The sequence below is a fragment of the Dendrobates tinctorius genome, unplaced genomic scaffold (genome assembly GCF_039654945.1).
Source record: "Dendrobates tinctorius isolate UK_male_01 unplaced genomic scaffold, ASM3965494v1 ptg000126l, whole genome shotgun sequence".
NCBI lineage: Eukaryota > Metazoa > Chordata > Amphibia > Anura > Dendrobatidae > Dendrobates > Dendrobates tinctorius.
The window spans coordinates 361,709-382,119 of record NW_027361794.1 but is presented as its reverse complement, the minus strand read 5'-3'; the positions used below and the strand labels follow the sequence as shown (position 1 = coordinate 382,119).

At 47.3% G+C, this 20,411-nt stretch overlaps 1 protein-coding gene across 1 annotated transcript; it reads left to right on the top strand.

Moving 5' to 3' along the window:
- Positions 1 to 5,959: 5,959 nt before the first annotated feature.
- Positions 5,960 to 20,178, top strand: LOC141047033 (uncharacterized). The gene is made up of 8 exons (XM_073541956.1): positions 5,960 to 6,000; positions 6,613 to 6,732; positions 6,828 to 6,977; positions 7,107 to 7,286; positions 7,370 to 7,493; positions 7,577 to 7,674; positions 7,873 to 7,963; positions 17,564 to 20,178. Exons 2-8 carry the CDS (start codon positions 6,691 to 6,693, stop codon positions 18,631 to 18,633), a joined length of 1,755 nt encoding a protein of 584 aa, XP_073398057.1. The 5' UTR covers positions 5,960 to 6,000; positions 6,613 to 6,690; the 3' UTR covers positions 18,634 to 20,178.
- The last annotated feature ends 233 nt before the right edge of the window (positions 20,179 to 20,411 follow it).

Below are 20,411 nucleotides of genomic sequence, written 5' to 3'. Positions count from 1 at the left end.
AATTATTTAGGTGGAGCATATTATGTTCATATGTTGTATATCTGGGCAATTTCTTTTGGTGACGCATTATTCTTTTTTGTACTAAAGAATTTTTTGTCTTTCTCTTCATAAGGCATTCTACACCTATGTGACATGTATGATGAATTTGACTCTGATGTCCATGGATGATTATTATTTCCACAGGTATTACTCTGGGTCTATGTCGATCATTTAAATGAATATGATGCTCTACGTATTGGTTTTTTATTTTTATTTTTATGTGAATTTTTCATGTATAATGAGTGCATATATTGTTTACTCTGCAGATAAATTCTTGAAAAAGGCACTTTAGCCGAAACGTCGAATTTTTTTCTGTGGAATATTGATATTGATGATACTTTGGAAACAATAATAATAAACTCTTTATTCATACTTATTTGAGTTTCTTGAAGTGTGAGTGCCGAGGTTTTTTGATATTATACTCATTATTATATAGAGCCCTGAATGACCCGCCGGATAATACAAAACTGCCCTATATGATCAGGTGGGAGCGGGATCTGGGTTTTCTCTCCGAACCTGTTGACTGGGAGGAAGGATTGTGTGAAGTTGTACGGGTCTCTTCATGCGTGAACCATCTGGAGCAGTTGAAAAAGACGCACCTGAGATGGTACCAGTTCCCGGTCCGAACGGCACATTTTGGAGCTGGTGGGTCTGGTGAATGCTGGAGAGGGTGTGGGATGAGGGGTACTCTTGAGCATACTTGGTGGTCCTGTCCGGTGCTCCAGCCTTGGTGGAGGGGTGTTGATTTATTGATCTCACAAGTCTTGGGTATCCAGATGACTCTGACCCCAAGCCAGGCCATTTTACACATTGGCCTGAACGAAATTCCTCATATTCTTAGAGGTACGCTGTCACATATTTTGATAGCTGCTAGAGTGTTGACAGCGGCTAGATGGAAAGATCCCACCCCCCCAGAGGTTGCAGGACTAATTGATAGAATTAACACTCACTGCCAGCTTGAACTAGCACTAGCTCACTCGATGACCGCCATAATAAAAAGACATAACATTTGGCACCCCTGGATACATAGTAGACACTCCACGGTTGCCCCGCTCCAGCCTGCTTAGCCATATATAATTAAGATGCCGGATATTAGATATTGGATGTTGTTTGTTTTCTTTCCTTTTTGGAATATATTACTGTACTGCAGAACACTGAGACTTATTAAGTGTACTTGCTGTTACACATAGTTCTATCGATGCCACTAATGCCTGTTCCTCCCCTCACCCCTTCCCCTCCCCCCCCTTCCTTTCCTTTTTCATTTGTCGGTCCCCACTTTCTGCTCCTTATTTTCTCCTCTCGTTCCCCTAGTTTCATATATATGGTGGTTGTAACTATGGTTGTCATTGTTTTGACTTGTTTTCTTGTTCAACCTCAATAAAAATAATTGAGAAAAAAAAGAAGTTTATTAACCCTTTACGTGCTTCACAGGAACTAAAGCAATGTGGAAGGAAAAAATTAACATTCAACTTTTTTTTGCAAAAAATTAACTTCAGAACCATTTTTTTTATTTTCACAAGTGTTAAAAGAGAAATGAACAACAAAATTTGTTGTGCAATTTCTCCTCAATACACTGATACCCAAAATTCGGGGGTAAACCACTTTTTCAGCGCACGGCAGAGCTCGCAAGGGAGGGAGCGCCGTTTGACTTTTTCAACGCAGAATTGGCTGGAATTGAGATCGGATGCCATATTGCGTTCGGAGAGCCCCTGATGTTCCTAAACAGTGGAAACCCCCAACAAGTGACCCCATTTTGGAAACTAGACCCATTAAGGAACTTTTCTAGATGTGTGGTGAGCACTTTGAATCTTCAAGCGCTTCACAGAAGTTTATAACGTAGAGCCGTGAAAATAAAAAATCATTTTTTTCCACAAAAATGATCTTTTCGCCCCCAAATTTTTATTTTTACAAGGGTAACAGGAGAAATCATACCCCCACAGTTGTTGTGCAATTTGTCCTGAGTACGCTGATACCCCATATGTGGGGGGGAACCACTGTTTGGGCGCATGGGAGAGCTTGGAAGGGAAGGAGTGCCATTTTGGAATTCAGACTTTGATGGAATGGTCTGCGGGCGTCATGTTGCGTTTGCAGAGCCCTTGATGTGCCTAAACAGTATAAACCCCCACAAGTGACCCCATCTTGGAAACTAGACCCCGAAGGAGCTTATCTAGATATGTGGTGAGCACATTGAACCCCCAAGTGCTTCACAGAAGTTTATAAACGCAGAGCCATGAAAATAAAAAAATTTTTTTTCCTCAAAAATGATTTTTTAGCCCGCTCTTTTTTATTTTCCAAAGGGTAACAGGAGAAATTGGACCACAAAAGTTGTTGTGCAATTTGTCCTGCATAAGTTGATACCCCATTTGTGGGGGGAACCACTGTTTGGGCGCATGGGAGAGCTCGGAAGAGAAGGAGCGCCATTTTGGAATGAAGACATTGATGGAATGGTATGCGGGCGTCATGTTGCGTTTGCAGAACCCCTGATGTGCCTAAACAGTATAAACCCCCCACAAGTGACCCCATTTTGGAAACTAGACCCCCCACGGAACTTATCTAGATGTGTGGTGAGCACTTTGAACCCCCAAGTGCTTCACAGAAGTTTATAACGCAGAGCCGTGAAAATAAAAGTCTTTTTGTTTTCCACAAAAGTGATTTTTTTAGCTCCCAATTTTTTTATTTTCCCAAGGGTAACAGGAGAAATTAGACCCTCAAAGTTGGTAAATAGTGGATACCCCTTAATTCTTGCTCCAACCCTAATCCCAACACACCCCTAACCCTAATTCCAGCCCTAACCCTAATTCTAACCCTAACCCTAATTCCAACCCTAACCCTTATTCCAACCCTAACCCTAGCCCTAATTCCAACCCTAACCCTAGCCCTAACCCTAATGGAAAAATGAAAAATAAAATATTTTCTTTATTTCATTATGTTTGCCTAACTAAGGGGGTGATAAACGGGGGGGTTATTTACTATTTTTTTTATTTTGATCACTAAGATAGCTTATCATAGTGATCAAAATGCATCTGCCAGCCAACAGATTCGCAGTGGGCGAACTGCGCATGCGCCCGCCATTTTCTTCCAGATCCAAGATGGCGGCGCCCACCGGAGGATGCTGGCGGGACAGAGGACCACCGGGAGGGAATCCAGGACTACCGGGAGGTACAGGGTGGGGATCGGGGACCCTATTTCTCCTCTGATGTGCGATCACATCAGAGGAAAGAGAAATTAAATGCAAAATCGCGGCTTTTTTGCGATCGCCGTTATAGGGTTAATAACGGCGATCGCAAAAGCGGGGTCGGTAAAAACCGACCTGATTCATGTTCTCTGGTGTCTCGGCTACCCCCGGCAGCCAAGACTCTGGAAAAAATCCGACACTGGGGGGCGCTATTTACTTAGTCCACAGCGCCGTGAATTAACGGCGCTGTGGTTTAAGTACCCTTAATTACCGCCGTTAAAAGGCGTATCGGCGGTCGTTAAAGGGTTAAGAAGCCCTGGTGTCATCTGGGCTAGTGGATGAACGATAATAATGAACAATAATAAAATACAACAATAATACCTACATAACTGGTGCTCCGCTGGAAAAAGTCTGTATCCTGTACAAGCATGGACTCCGCTCTACGTTCATTCATCCTATAGTCTTTAGTAAGTGGCCAGTTGCTCACAGCTTCGTACACACACGGCACTGCACCGTTCACCTCGTACACGCACAGATCAGCTCACCTTGCACATGCGCGCTCCTCTCTGTACACTTTATACACACACTGCTCCACAACATACACATGCGGCTCTGGTCCATACACCCTGTACACACATGGCTCCGCTATGTACACCTCACACACGCACCACTCCGCTCCGTACAGCTAGCACACACACGGCTTCGCTCTGTACACGTTGTACACACACGGCTCGGCTCCGTACACCTCGCACACACACGGCTCCGCTCCATACAACTTGTACACATGCAGCTCTGCTGTGTACACCTCGTACACACGCGGCTCCGCTATGTACACCTCGTGCACACACGGCTCCGCTCCATACATCTTGTACACACATGGCTCCGCTCCGTACACCTCGTACACTCACGGCTCCGCTCCATACAACTTGTACACATGCAGTTCTGCTCTGCACACCTCGTACACACATTTCTCCCCTCCGTACACCTTGTACACACACGGCTCTGCTTAGTACACCTCGTACACACGGCTCTGCTCCGTACAACTCGTACACATGTGGCTCTGCCCAGTACAACTCGTACACATGCGGTTCCGCTCCGTACACTTCGTGCACAAGCGGCTCCGATCCAAACACCTCGTACACATGTGGCTCCGCACACCTCGTACACATGGCTCCGCTCCGTACACCTTGTACACACTCGGCCCCGCTCTGTACACCTCGTACACACACGGCTCTGCTCCGTACACCTCGTACACACTCGGCTCTGCTCCGTACACCTCGTACACACTCGGCTCTGCTCCGTACACCTCGTACACACGCGGCTCTGCTCCGTACACCTCGTACACACACGGCTCCGCTCCGTACACCTCGTACACACGCGGCTCCGCTCTGTACACCTCGTACACACGCGGCTCCGCTCTGTACACCTCGTACACACATGGCTCTGCTCCCTACACCTCTTACACAAGCGGCTCTGCTCCCTACACCTCGTACACACACGGCTCCGCTCCGTACACCTCGTACACATACGGCTCCGCTCTGTACACCTCGTACATATACGGCTCCGCTCCGTACACCTCGTACACACGCGGCTCCGCTCTGTACACCTCGTACACATACGGTTCCGCTCCGTACACCTCGCACACACACGGCTCCGCTCCGTACACCTCGTACACATACGGCTCCGCTCCGTACACCTCGTACACACACGGCTCCGCTCCGTACACCTCGTACACATACGGCTCCGCTCTGTACACCTCGTACACACACGGCTCCGCTCCGTACACCTCGTACACATACGGCTCCGCTCCGTACACCTCGTACACACACGGCTCCGCTCCGTACACCTCGTACACACACGGCTCTGCTCCGTACACCTCGTACACACACGGCTCTGCTCCGTACACCTCGTACACAAGCGGCTCTGCTCCCTACACCTCGTACACACACGGCTCCGCTCCGTACACCTCGTACACACACACGGCTCTGCTCCGTACACCTCGTACACAAGCGGCTCTGCTCCATACACCTCGTACACACACGGCTCCGCTCCGTACACCTCGTACACATACGGCTCCGCTCCGTACACCTCGTACACACACGGCTCCGCTCCGTACACCTCGTACACATACGGCTCCGCTCCGTACACCTCGTACACACACGGCTCCGCTCCGTACACCTTGTACACACACGGCTCTGCTCCGTACACCTCGTACACACACGGCTCTGCTCCATACACCTCGTACACAAGCGGCTCTGCTCCCTACACCTCGTACACACACGGCTCCGCTCCGTACACCTCGTACACACACACGGCTCTGCTCCGTACACCTCGTACACACACACGGCTCTGCTCCGTACACCTCGTACACACGCGGCTCCGCTCCGTACACCTCGTACACACACGGCTCCGCTCCGTACACCTCGTACACGCACGGCTCCGCTCCGTACACCTCGTACACGCACGGCTCCGCTCCGTACACCTCGTACACACACGGCTCCGCTCCGTACACCTCGTACACACACGGCTCCGCTCCGTACACCTCGTACACACACGGCTCTGCTACATCCACCCTGTAAACCCCTCCTGACCCCACACATAAACTTCCCCTCATCCAGCACCATGACAACCAGCACAGCAGAGTCCTGCATACACTGAGGCCCCTGATCATGTGACCCCTGACTCCTCCCCTCCTGTGACCTCATCACAGGTCCTGTGCGCACAGAGCGGCCATATATGTGGAGTGCGGCTCTGCGGGTGGAGGCTCCACACCAGGACTGTAGCAGGTAAAGACCCCAATATCCACAGGTGTCCCTTCTAATTGGGGGGAAACTATCCCCTCTAATAATCCTCGGACAGTTCTGACAAACACGGGAAAGTGCCCCTTTATGGAGGGGACAGAAAGTCTGTTTAGTCTCTTTAGCTCCATAGTATCAGCTCTAATCCAATGGTGAGAGAGCGATTTACCCCGAAGAGTCACAGATTGTGGGGTTGGTATATAATGTTATATTTAGGGGGTTTTGTGTTGTCTCCTTATAAGAATCACAATGGTTTTGTTCCTTTTCTGCTGATAGAAACAAACGACCCAACTATGAAAGACGGGAACCAAGGAGACCTGTATTACTCTCCTAGTATGGGGCCTCCACACAGTATAATGTTCCCTCAGTAATTTCAGGAAACATTCATATAGACAGAAGATGAGTCTATGAGAAACGTATTCAGCTGCCGACTCCGAGGGAGAAACTGCTTGTTGTCTGTGGCCTAAATATATAGGTTTTATTTGTAGATGTAAAGAAGAAAACAGAATGTTGTAAAATATTAAAAATACCATTGGTGCTTGGGTCCCCGCCAGTCTCTGTATTTCCTGGTCAATTCTAATGAACTTGTGATTCCTGCAGCCAATCAGTCACCGAAGCAGTGAGTAACAGCCAGTGACTGGGAGCATGGAGGAGATGTGTTAGTCAGAAATTCAATTTATGTTCCAGTCCATACAAGACTACAGAATACAACATCTACAGGTTCTATCTCCTCATATGTTTCCCTTATTATCTCCAGTAATTGTATTATTACACAGGAGTTTTATGATGTTACATCGGCTCATCTTCTCATTCAGGTCTCTACAATATCGGATCCTCTCAGTGAAGATCTTCTGTATAAGAGAATTTTCCTGATTTACCCATCAAGGATGGATATGGACAGAGACAAGATGGCGGAGAGGATATTACACCTCACCCTAGAGATCCTCTTCCGGCTTACTGGAGAGGTGAGAGATTCCGATGACGTCACATTACATCATTCTTATCTATGGGAATAACAGATGGACAGAACTGGAGAGGTGAGGACTCTGGAAATGTCTGTAGTGAGATTTATTAATGTGTCTCTCCATTACCAGGATTACACAGTAGTGAAGAAGACCTCTAGTGAGCGCTGTCAGGACCCTGTGTCTGAGGGATGGGGAAGACCCCTGAGCCCAATCACGGAGCCTCCACCTCACCCCCTGATACATGAGGACATCAATGACCAGAAGATCCTAGAACTCACCTACAAGATGATTGAACTGCTGACTGGAGAGGTGACACTGCTGGGAATGCTGGGACATTATACAGTAATGCTATGAAGAGATCGGGGGGATGATAGTATCATTGTATGTGTCAGGTTCCTATAAGGTGTCAGGATGTCGCCGTTTATTTCTCCATGGAGGAGTGGGAGTATTTAGAAGGACAGAAAGATCTGTACAAGGACATCATGATGGAGGTTCCCCAGCCCCTCACATCACCAGGTAAGAGACAGGACTAAATACACACGGCCTATAATTATCTGTATGTAAAGAATGAATTCAGTCCCTGTATGTGTTTCCTCCAGATCTATCCAGTAAGAGGACAAAACCAGAGAGATGTCCCCGTCCTCTTCTTCCACAGTACTGTAAACAAGAAGATCCCAGTGTTCCTCAGGATCATCAGGTAGATGGAGAGAAGGTGTCAGGAGATCTCCCCTATGATGTGTAGACGGCTGTGAAGGTCTTGTGCTCAGTCTTGTTTTATCCACCAGTATTATATGTTTTATACTTGTGTAATGAGAACGGTGGAGATGGCAGGATTAGAGCTGATCATAGATGTGACTTCTCCATCTGTCTGCGACTTTTACAATATTTGTTTCAGGGTGAAGATCTGACCCATATTAATAATACAGAGACATATGTGAGGGGTGATGAGCGGTGTAAAGAGGAGATTCCTACATATGACTACCCAGGTGAGTAATAACCACTAAATGTAGAGAAGTCACAGATTCTTCTCAGTCACTGACTGTGGCTGCTTTATCGGTGGTGTAGTCCAGCCATATCACAATTGTGTGATCACCACTTTGCCGCTAGATCACAACATTATCCTCCACCGAAAACTGTTCAAATTACTTTGCGTACTGAAAACCCTTTTCTATACAGCTTATAACCTGGAAGATTCACCTAGCTAACTTAGGAGATGCTGACCCTTGCCTGCCCAGATCTGTAAACTACAAAGCCGAGTTAAAGCAAACGTAGAATGTGCAGACAAGTTAGAAAATCACTTGAAGAAAAATATTATGATGGTCCTGTAGGAGAAAGCGGAGGGTAATGATGCTGTTGGCTTCCTAGATCCCTGATATCTTATTGGATGATTCTCCCTTCTCTCCCTTCTGTGCTGCTGAATGTGCTCATATGGTCCCTACAAGACCAGGTCCAGTCTTTCTGGCCAAACTTCACTTTTATGATCACTAACATTAAATGTGCAGTGAGACCAAGTGTGAATTTCTGGACAATAACAACAGAGTTTCCCGTTATCCCGACTTCTCAATTTCTTTTGAAACCAACTAACTTCTAACAGGATTGTGATAAACTACATAAAAAACATTACACCTGTGTCATGATAAAGTAGCGTTCAAAATAATAGCAGTTTGTTCACAAAATCATTATCCTAGTTTTTATTTCCGGCATTGGGAACATTGCACACTGTTCTCTAATTCATAACATGAAGAGAGATGTATATAATCTTTAACTACTTTACAGAAAATAACAAATAATGAACATTGAGCTGTTCTAATAAACAGCAGTGTCTGCATTTGTCTTTACAAACTCACACTATGTATTTTTTGTGGATTTAGTATTCCTGTGAATCCCTAACGTAATATTTAGTTGTATACCCACAGTTTTGTTTAGAACTGCTTCCCACTCGTTTACTGGTGTGTTTAGGGTCGTTTTCTTGTTGAAACACCCATTTTAAGGGCATATCCTCTTCAGCATAAGGCAACATGACCTCTTCAAGTATTTTAATATATTCAAACTGGTCCATGATCCCTAGTATGTGGTAAATAGGTTAGGTACCATAGTAAGAGAAACATGCCCATATCATGAGGCTTGCATCACCATGCTTCAATGTCTTCAGACTGTACTATATCCTGAATGCAGAGTTTGGAGGTCGTCTGACGAACTGTCTGCACCCCTTGGACCCAAAAAGAACAATTTTACTTTCATCAGTTCACAAAATGTTTCTCTATTTCTCTTTAGGTCAGTTGATGTGTTCTTTGGCAAATTTCATCCGCTTTATCACGTGTCATGGCGGGGACTTATTGCTAAGGCCTGTTTCACACTTCCGTTTTTTCAAATCCGTCAAAATCCGTTGTTTTCCGTAAAAAAACGGATCCGCCATTTTTTGCAGGATCCGTTTTTTTGTCCCATAGACTTCCATTACGGTTACCGCGGATCCGTCAAAAAAACGGATCCGTTTTTAAAAAACCGGATCCGTTTGCATCAGTTTCCGTCAAAAAAACGGAAACGGATCCGTTTGGCGGACACAAAAACGGAAGTGTGAAACAGGCCTTAGAGATTAGCGTCACATAGGTGTCTTCTAACTGTCATAGTACTCATAGGTAACTTGAGACTGTCTGATCATTGGCTAAGCCTTTTCCATTCTGGCTATTCTTCCTTCCATTTGAATGGTAGTCTTCCATTTGCTTCCACATTGTGACTCTAGTCTCTTCTCATGGCCAAGCCGTGAGTCAGAGTGGTCAAGTAGTCCAAAGTCAGAACCCAAGAGGGTACGTCATAAGCAGAAGGAAGAGATAAAAGTGTAGTCAGGTAACGTTCCGAGGTCAGAGTACCGGGATGATAACAGATCAGAGCTGAAGGGGTTAAACAGGCGGATGTTCAGAACGAAGTCCAAGGTCAGGCAACAGATCAAGCATACAGAACTCAAGGCACAGGAAAGCACAAATCCTTTCAAGATGAATGTACATCTGGCAGTGGTCTGGGAGAAGCTGCTCAGTTAAGTAGGCATGGCAATTACCCAGGATAGTGAACACTTGGAGACAGTCAACGCCTCCCAGTCACAGATTGACTAGTTGAGCTGTGTATAAACACACTGACAGCTCAGCACGCCCCTGAACAGACTGGATGGACATGCTGTCAAAGTACTGACAGGTTCAGCATGCCCCTGTACCGGATTGGACTGCCGAGCTGTCAGGAACTGCATCCCAGGCACACTGAGGGTTGGAACAGTAACATACATCTTTCTGGTTTGGCTTTCCATTTTAAAGCATTTTAGCTGAACAACCTATCATTGTTACACCGCTCCGCCATATTCACCCGACCTCCGCTCCCACGCCGCAGTCGGCCTCTCCACCCGACGCCTCCTTCCTGCTTCTTATGCTCCGGCTGTGCCCTGACCCGGAAGCACCTTTGGACCAATGGCTGACCAGACGGGGCCATATCAGGCCGCTTCCCCCTGAGGGAGGCACCTGATCATTGTGTTTCCTAACACTCTGGCCTCGCTTCATCGTGTGCTCTCTGCTCCTGCAGTTCCGTTCTCGGCTGCTCCCCGCAGCAGCCTATCAGTTCTGCTACCTGTGTTCCTTGTTCTCGTCCGCAGTCCAGCCTCCAGTGTTCCTGCCGTCCTACTCCAGTCCTGTCTCCAGTGTTCCTGCCGTCCTACTCCAGTCCTGTCTCCAGTGTTCCTGCCGTCCTACTCCAGTCCTGTCTCCAGTGTTCCTGCCGTCCTACTCCAGTCCTGTCTCCAGTGTTCCTGTCGTCCTACTCCAGTCCTGCCTCCAGTGTTCTTGCCGTCCTACTCCAGTCCTGCCTCCAGTGTTCCTGCCGTCCTACTCCAGTCCTGTCTCCAGTGTTCCTGCCGTCCTAATCCAGTCCCGTCTCCAGTGTTCCTGCCCTCGTTCCAGTCTTCTGTCTCTCTTCATTCCAGCCTCCTGGTTCCAGTCTTGTTCTGTTATTCTTTACTCCAGTCTCAGTCTTACTCCGGTCCATCCTGAGCCGCCCCATTCGGTACCGGCTACCGTGATACTCAAACCCCTGGGCCTGCTCCTAAAGGTCCCTGTATAGGGGTCGGTTCCATCTGGCAGCTCGCCCGGGGCCCTTCGGTGCCACGGTCCAGAGGGTCCACTCCCGGAGGTTCCTTCTCTAGACCACCCACGCTAACAGTACAATCAGGCCATGGACTCCGCCGGTACTACGGCTGCTACCCAGAAAGAGTTGCTATTCCTACGGGATAATCAGGGTCACATTATGTCAGTCATGAAATCGATGGACACCCATTTGTCGGCCTTGCAGGTGGCCGATCCTGGAAATGCCACTCAGCTGGGCAGCCTCCAACAGGAGCTGGGTCAGCAGCAAGATACTCAAGCCCACATTTTGTCCTACATGGCCTCCTTTGATAGTCGCTTGTCGGCCCTCCAGGCTGCCACTGCTGTGCCGACTCCTCCTCTTGCGTCTACTGCTCTCCCGACGCCTCGCCAAGCCGCCTTGTTTCACCGGGTATCCCAAGCTCTGTATGGGGTTCTTAAATCAGTGTAGCCTCCACTTTGAATGGCTGCCACAGCAATATCCCTCGGATCGGGCCAAAGTGGCATTCATCATGTGCCATCTAGAGGGAGAGGCCATGTCTTGGGTAAACCCGCTCTGGGAACGTGACGACCCGGTCGTCTCGAGTCTCCCGGTTTTCCTGGATACATTTCGTAAGGTTTTCGATGAGCCTGGTCGGTTAGCCTCTCTAACGGAGTCACTCTTTAACTTACACCAGGGCTCTCTCACGGTCGGACAGTACGCTATTCGCTTTCGCACTATCTCCTCCGAGCTCGGCTGGAATAACGTGGCTTTGGTGGGGGCATTCTGGTGCCTTCTTTCTAGTAGAATAAAGGATGAACTCGCAGGTCGAGATATCCCGTCCACCTTAGAGGACCTTATCTCGCTGGCTACCCGCATTGAACTGCGCTTCCTGTAGCGCGCTCGGGAGTCAGCGAGAGACAGGCGGTCCTCCAGGTCAGTTTCTCCTTTCACCCGGTCTGCCAGCTCCCGTTCGGGTCCTCTTCCCTCTCTTCGGGTGAGCCCATGCAGATAGACCGTCTCAGGTTGGCCGAGTTGCGTCAGAGAGAGACGGGCACAAGGTCTGTGCCTCTATTGCGGTGATTCGTCACACTATGTTCGCACCTGTCCTAAGAGACAGGGAAACGACTCCACCTAGGTCAGGTAAGAGAGGCCTTCCTAGGTGATGATGATCCCTCTCAACCCCTTACGATTTCTGTGCTTTTGGTTTCAGGAGGGAGGTGTGGTTCTGAGGTGGCCTACGTGGATTCGGGCTCAGCGGGTAACTTCATTCGGCCGCAAGAGGTGGACAAATACCAAATTCCTGTAGTCACTCTATCTAACCCAATTCAGATTGCCACCGTGGATGGCAAACCGCTACAGGTGACAGTCACCTTGGCCACTGAAGAGGTGGAGTTGCAAGTCGGAGCCTTACATCGAGAGAGGATAGCCTTTTATGTTTTGCCTAAGCTCTCTCACGCCATTCTACTCGGTCTTAAGGACTCAACAGCCTGTTCTCGACTGGTCTTCTGGGGAGATACTCTGCTGGGGGCACCTGTGCCAAGCTCGCTGTCTGACTCCTGTCCGCCTGGTGGCCGCTTCTCGGTCATCTCCAGACCTCCCGGGTCTTCCTACAGCTCCTACGCTGATGTTTTTGATAAGGAAGCGGAGGTCCTCCCTCCACACCGGCCATTTGACTGCCCAATTGAACTTGTTCCCGGTTCAACCGCTCCAAGGGGCAGAGTCTACCCTCTGTCTCCCACAGAGACCACCGCCATGTCCCAGTACGTCTGAGAGGACCTCGCCAAAGGCTTTATACGGAAATCCTCTTCGCCCGCTGGAGCCGGGTTCTTCTTCGTCAAAAAGAAGGACGGAACTCTACGGCCATGCATTGACTATAGGGGCTTGAATGAAATTACTACCAAGAACAGGTACGCTGTTCCACGCATTCCGGAGCTGTTTGACCATCTCAGAGGGGCTCGGGTCTTTTCCAAGCTGGACCTCAGAGGAGCCTACAATCTGGTCCGTATCCGGGCAGGTGACGAGTGGAAGACCGCTTTCAACACTCGAGATGGCCATTACGAGTACCTGGTCATGCCCTTCGGTCTTTGCAATGCTCCTGCAGTTTTTCAAGAGTTCGTCAATGAGATCTTCCGGGATCTCTTGTACTCCTGTGTGGTCGTGTACTTAGACGACATCCTCGTCTTCTCGCCGGACCTCTCGTCCCACAGAAAGCGTGTCCACCTGGTGCTTCAGCGTCTTCGGGAGAACCGCCTGTATGCGAAGATCGAGAAATGTCTCTTCGAACAGACCTCTCTGCCGTTTCTGGGATACATTATCTCCGACGCTGGTCTATGGATGTATCCCGAGAAGTTGTCTGCCATCCTCAAATGGCCTCGCCCCATCAGATTAAAGGCGATACAACGATTCCTCGGGTTCGCCAACTATTACCGGCAATTTGTCTCCCACTTCTCCGCGATCACAAGACCGATTTCTGCGCTCACCCGTAAAGGTTCAACTTCCAAGGATTGGTCTCCTGAGGCAGAGGAGGCCTTTCTGACCCTAAAACAGGCTTTCTCCACGGCTCCGGTCCTGCATCGCCCTGAGAGCGATCAACCTTTTGTACTTGAGGTGGACGCTTCCTCGACGGCTGCCGGGGCGGTACTGTCCCAGAGAACCGCCTCCGGTCGCCTGCACCCTTGTGGCTTCTTCTCGAAGTCCTTTTCTCCATCCAAGTGTAACTACTCGATCGGCGACTGGGAACTTTTGGCCATCAAGTTGGCCTTGGAAGAGTGGCGCCACCTCCTGGAAAGAGCTGTCCATCCTTTTGTCATCTTCTCGGACCACAAGAATCTGGCCTATCTCCAGTCTGCCCAGAGACTTAACCCTCGCCAGGCCAGATGGTCCTTATTTTTCGCCCGATTTGATTTCGAGTTCTGATTCCGTCCTGGCAACAAGAATTCCAAAGCCGACGCCCTGTCCAGTGTCTTCCAGCCACATGAATCCACGGAGGAACCTTCGCATATCATTGATCCCACTAGGATCATCACCGTGGCTCCCGTGAACTGGCTTACTCCCCCACCTGGCAAGACACTTGTGCCAGAGAATCTCAAGCGAAAGGTGGGGGCACCTCCAAACTGGCCGGTCATGCCGGAACTAAGAAGACCCTTGACCTTATCACGCATCACTACTGGTGGTCCACGCTTCTCCAAGATGTACTCGACTTTGTGGCTTCTTGTCCATCCTGTGCAGAAAACAAAGTGCCACGGAGACCTCCGTCCGGCTTGTTGCTTCCGTTGCCCGTCCCTACGGTTCCTTGGGAGAACATTGCCATGGATTTTATCACCGACCTACCCTGCTCTGCGGGCTGCACAGTCATCCTAGTGGTGGTGGATCGTTTTTCCAAGATGGCTCACTTCATCCCTCTGCCCGGTCTTCCCTCAGCGCCGGAGCTGGCCAAAATCTTCATTCGTCAAATCTTCAGACTTCACGGACTACCTCGACGCATTGTGTCTGACCGAGGGGTTCAGTTTACCTCCAAGTTCTGGCGTTCGCTTTGTAAGCTCATGAACGTTTCCCTCGACTTCTCCTCGGCCTACCATCCACAGTCCAACGGACAGGTAGAGTGTACCAACCAGATGCTTACGGGGTACTTACGTCACTTCTCCAACGCCCACCAGAACGATTGGGTCAACTTACTCCCCTAGGCAGAGTTTGCTTATAACAACCATGCTGGTGAGTCTTCGGCCAAGTCTCCATTTTTCATTGTTTTTGGCAGACATCCTGGTGTTCCTCTTCCGATAACTCCTGCCTCCGAGGTGCCCGCGGCCAACGCCTTATCCTCTGAATTTTCTAAGATTTGGGCTGAGACCAACACATCACTCGAGATCCGCGGATCAGATGAAGAACTATGCGGACAAAAAGAGGTTGGATCCTCCTCCGTATCGGGTTGGGGACAAGGTCTGGCTCTCCTTCAAATTCGTCCGATTAGAACTGCCTTCCTACAAATTGGGTCCACGCTACATCGGTCCGTTTGAAATTAACGAAGTCGCCTACAAATTAAGGTTGCCTGCTTCACTCCGGATCCCGAACACCTTTCCCGTCTCCTGAAGCCTGTGGTGCTGAATCGCTTCCATTCCTCGCTTGATCCTGGTCCTCAGTCGGTGGGTGCCGATGATGTTTTTGAAGTGCAGGACATTCTCGCTGTGAAGAGGGTTCGAGGTAGGACTTTCTTTCTTGTTGATTGGAAGGGCTTTGGTCCTGAGGAGAGATCCTAGGAGCCTCAGGAGAATATCAATGCTCCCCGTATCCTCAAGAGGTTTCTTGCTAACCTCCGGGGGGGCGGCTTAGGGGGGGTACTGTTACACCGCTCCGCCATACTCACCCAACCTCCCCTCCCACGCTGCAGTCGGCCTCCACTCCCACGCCGCAGCCTCTCTCCACCCGACAGCCGCGGCGGTCACCTGAGACGGGCTCGCGACCGATGCCTTCCCTGCATGGTATGCGCATGCGCCATAGGCCACGGCCGCGCCTCCTTCCTGCTTCTTATGCTCCGGCTGTCCCCTGACCCGGAAGCAGCTTTGGACCAATGGCTGACCAGACGGGGCCATATCAGGCCGCTTCCCCCTGAGGGAGGCGCCTGATCATTGTGTTTCCTAGCACTCTGGCCTCGCTTCATCGTGTGCTCTCTGCTCTTGCAGTTCCGTTCTCGGCTGCTCCCCGCAGCAGCCTCTGTTTTGCTACCTGTGTTCCTTGTTCTTGTCCACAGTCCAGCCTCCAGTGTTCCTGCCGTCCTACTCCATTGCTGTCTCCAGTGGTCCTGCCATCCTGCCTCCAGTGTTCCTGCCGTCCTATTCCAGTCCTGCCTCCAGTGTTCCTGCCATCCTACTCCAGTCCTGCCTCCAGTGTTCCTGCCGTCCTACTCCAGTCCTGTCTCCAGTGTTCCTGCCGTCCTACTCCACTCCTGTCTCCAGTCTTCCTGCCCTCCTCGTTCCAGTCTTCTGTCTCGCTTCATTCCAGCCTCCTGGCTCCAGTCTTGTTCTGTTATTCTTTAGTCTCAGTCTTACTCAGGTCCATCCTGAGCAGCCCCTCTCGGTACCGGCTACCGTGGTACTCGAACCCCTGGGCCTTCTCCTAACGGTCCCTGTATAGGGGTCGGTTCCATCTGGCAGCTCGCTCGGGACCCCTCGGTGCCACGGTCCAGAGGGTCCACTCCCAGAGGTTCCTTCTCCAGACCACCCACGCTAACAATCATTGTCTGCACTTCTTTATAACTTTTACCCTCTCCAATCAACTTTTTAATCAAAGTACTAGGTTCTTTTGAACAATGTCTCGAATGACCCATATTATCAGGCTTTCAAGGAGAAATGCTTGTTAAACATGTCCTGGCTTCACCCTAAATAAGGGCCACCGGATTCACATCTGTTTCTTCACAGAATTATTGACCTCACTAATTGAACGCCACACTGCTATTATTTTGAACACTTCCCCTATCAATTAATTATTCTAATACAAAGACTCAAAAACATGCAGATCGAGAATGCGGAGTCTGGTGGTTTTCTTAGAATCGACTGCACCAACTGGTAAATTGTTTGAAATGTACATATATAGTAAATATACTTTATACCAAAAACAGTGATTAATATGGTTAGTCATATTGTACTGCTAGTATTTTGAACACTACTGTGTATCTCCAAGCTGTGCTTGGCTGATGGCTGTAATATATATTTATTCACGCCTTCAGGAGATGTGCTGGCATGGCTCGAGCCCTGGTTTCATGGATTCACTCCACATCATAAATTATATTATGTTTTCAATCCTAAGGAATTAAGATTGCTGCACAATCTCTTCTGAAATGGGGAGCACTAATACTTTCTCTACTCTTCTGGTCAGGACTTATAGTAGCTCCAATGATCCACCATAAACGAGTGCAACTTCAGTTTAGTGTTCCCTCATACAAGTTTTTTGTTGGGGAAGGTTTTTTTTGTATGATTTGTGCCAGAATTCTGTTTGGATGTGCCTGTCATTATTTTGATATTAGTATACTTAGGCTCTCTGACTGAGCGCTCCACCCCTCAGCCTCAGGCATTTTTACTTACAGCAGGATCCTTCCCATATACAGTAAATGTAGGCTTTAGCCCAAGAGAGGATTCAAACAGGCAGGTTACCAGCAACGAGAATCGCCTTATCGTGGATGCTGGGTACATATAAACTGGACATTTAATGCGCTCAGTATTCTCAATTTTTCTAATTTTCTAGAGCAGTAATGCAATTAAAATTTCATATATTTCACATTTCCATGCTATAGTGTTACAAATTGCTACTTTATTTGTTGGTTATGTATGGAAATGGCTACTCTTAGTAAGCACCTGTTCACACCTGTTTTCTGTTTGGATGTGCCAGTCAGGCTTTTGGTATTGTCATTTTTACAGACAGTTTAAGTAGAAGTGTTAAGAAATATAAATTTCGAGGATATTTTATTCAAAAATAATTATTTTTACTCTTCCAAGATGACTGTACAAGGAGATCAGAGGGACAGCTGACCTCTTCAATTTTTAAATCAGATGACCTGGAGATCCCACAAGATACAATTGAAGTGAATGCCATTATTCCAGATATACCATCATCCCTTCACAGCAAAGATCAATCATCTGACTCCTTGAAACATGTCCTGTCTTCAAATTCATTACCAACCACTGAGGAAAATCAAAGGCACAAAATAAGCATTAAAAAACTAATTGCTCCTAAAGCAGAGAAACCAATTTCACAGTCAGAATATGGAAATAGTTTTCCCCTTGAAAAGTCTTTTCTTGAACATCAAACAATTCAGATATTAGAGAATAGATTTTCTTGTTCCAAGTGTGGAAAATGTTTTAACCAGAAATCATATTTTGTTAAGCACCAGAAAACTCACACAAGGGAGAAGCCTTTTTCATGTTCAGAATGTGGGAAATGTTTTAACCGGAAACAGCATCTTGATTACCACCAGAGAACCCACACAGGGGAGAAGCCTTTTTCATGTTCAGAATGTGGGAAATGTTTTAACCGGAAACAGCATCTTGATAGCCACCAGAGAATCCACACAGGGAAGAAGCTTTTTTCATGTTCAGAATGTGGGAAATGTTTTAACTGGAAACAGGATCTTGATAGACACCAGAGAACCCACACAAAGAAGAAGCCATTTTCGTGTTCAGAATGTGGGAAATGTTTTAGCCGTAAACAGCATCTTGATAGCCACCAGAGAACCCACACAGGAAAGAAGCCCTTTTCATGTTTAGTGTGTGGGAAATGTTTTACAGAAAAATCAACTCTTGTTACACATCAGAGAACTCACACTGGGGAGAAGCCCTTTTCATGTTTAGAATGTGGGAAATGTTTTATAAAGAAATCAAGTCTTACCAGCCATCAAAGAACTCACACAGGGGAGAAGCCATTTTCATGTTCAGACTGTGAAAAATGTTTTACACACAAGTCTACTCTTATTACACATCAGAGAACTCACACAGGGGAGAAGCCATTTTCATGTTCAGAATATGGGAACATTTTTTATAAAGAAATCATCTTGCCAGCAATCAAATAACTCACACAGGAGATGAGCCATTTTCATGTCCAGAATGTGGGAAATGTTTTACAGAGAAATTGACTCTTGTTACACATCAGAGAACTTACGCAGGGGAGAAGCCTTTTTCCTGTTCAGAATGTTGAAAATGTTTTATGAAGAAATCATCTCTTAGTTACCAGAGCAGTCGCACAGGGGAGAAGCCTTTTTCATTTTCAGAATGTTGGAAATGTTTAACTGAAAATTGTAGTTTCTTGAAAGGGTTGTCCGCCGTTAGTAGAACCTCCTGGTTATTCCCCATGTTTGGCCTTAAATAAAAACACTCATACTTTGCACCTGTGCCGGTGCCATTGCAGCGGTGTTTGTACTCGCATCCCCGTGTTCATATGAGGTTTTATACATCAACCGAGCTTTGCGCCCAATCGGTGCTGACTTCACTTTTCCCGCCTTTGGACGTATTGAAGATGAACAGGAACCCAGGGCTGTAGCTGCCATCTGACTTCTTCATGATGTTAGATTTGTGTGAAGGTGGGGACAGTGTCATCAGCACTGTTTGGGCGCAAGGCTCACATGATGTAACAACCTGGCATGAACAACGAGCACACAACTGCTGACACCGCTGGAACAGCGCCGGTACAGGAGGTTTGCATAATTTTTATTTAAACAGGACCAGACGTGAGGAATGAGAAGGGGTTATCTAAGGAGTGGACAACCCCTTTAAACATCAAAAATACCACACAGAGAGAAGCCATTATCATACCAAGAGTGAGAAAATTGTATTACTGGAAAATCGTATTTTGTTGACCATCAAAAATAATTCAGACGGGAATAACCTATATACAGTGGGGAAAATAAGTATTTGATACACTGCCAATTTTGCAAGTTTTCCTGCCTACAAAGAATGTAGAGGTCTGTAATCTTTATCTTAGGTACACTTCAACTGTGAGAGACAGAATCTAAAAAATAAACATAAAATCACATTGTATGATTTTTGAATAATTAAATTGCATTTTATTGCATGAAATAAGTATTTGATCACCTACCAACCATCAAGAATTTTGGCTCTCACAGACCTGTTAGTTTTTCTTTAAGCCCTCTTACTTTGCAATCATTACCTGTATTAATTGCACCTGTTTGAACGCGTCACCTGTATAAAAGACACCTGTCCACACAGTCAGTCAATTCACACTTTCGTTTGTATGGGGAAAAACTTGTCCCATAAGCAGGCTATTGAAATGTTCAAAACAATTGGAAGGCTTAACCCCTTAGTGACAGAGCGAATTTGGTACTTAATGACCAAGTCAATTTTTAAAATACTGACCACTGTTACTTTATGAGGTTATAGTTCTGGAATGCTTCAATGTATACCATTGATTCTGAGCTTCTTTCTTCATCACATATTGTACTTCATGTTAGTGGTAAAATTTCTTCAATATAACTTGCATTTATTTATGAAAAAAATGGAAATTTGTTCAATGTTCAAACTTTTAATTTTTGTATCCTAGAATCAGAGAGTGGTGTTACACAAAATAGTTAATAAATAACATTTTTCACATGTCTACTTTACATCAGCACAATTTTGGAACATCATTATTTTTTGTTAGGACATTATGCCGGTTAAAATTTGACCAGTGATTTCTCATTTTTCCAACAACATTTACAAAAATATTTTGTTTTAGGGACCACCTCACATTTGAAGTGAGTTTGGATTGTCAATATAACAGAAAATACCCAAAGGTGACACAATTCTAAAAACTGCACCCCTCACGATGCGAAAAACCACATTCAAGAAGTTTATT

What these genes read in the sequence shown, in the direction of transcription:
- LOC141047033 (XM_073541956.1), top strand. Translation starts at nt 6,691, where the DNA reads ATGTTCCAGTCCATACAAGACTACAGAATACAACATCTACAG. An exon ending in ACAGAATACAACATCTACAG is followed by an intron (nt 6,733 to 6,827) that starts GTTCTATCTCCT and finishes CTTCTCATTCAG; the next exon opens with GTCTCTACAATATCGGATCC. An exon ending in TTGAACTGCTGACTGGAGAG is followed by an intron (nt 7,287 to 7,369) that starts GTGACACTGCTG and finishes TGTATGTGTCAG; the next exon opens with GTTCCTATAAGGTGTCAGGA.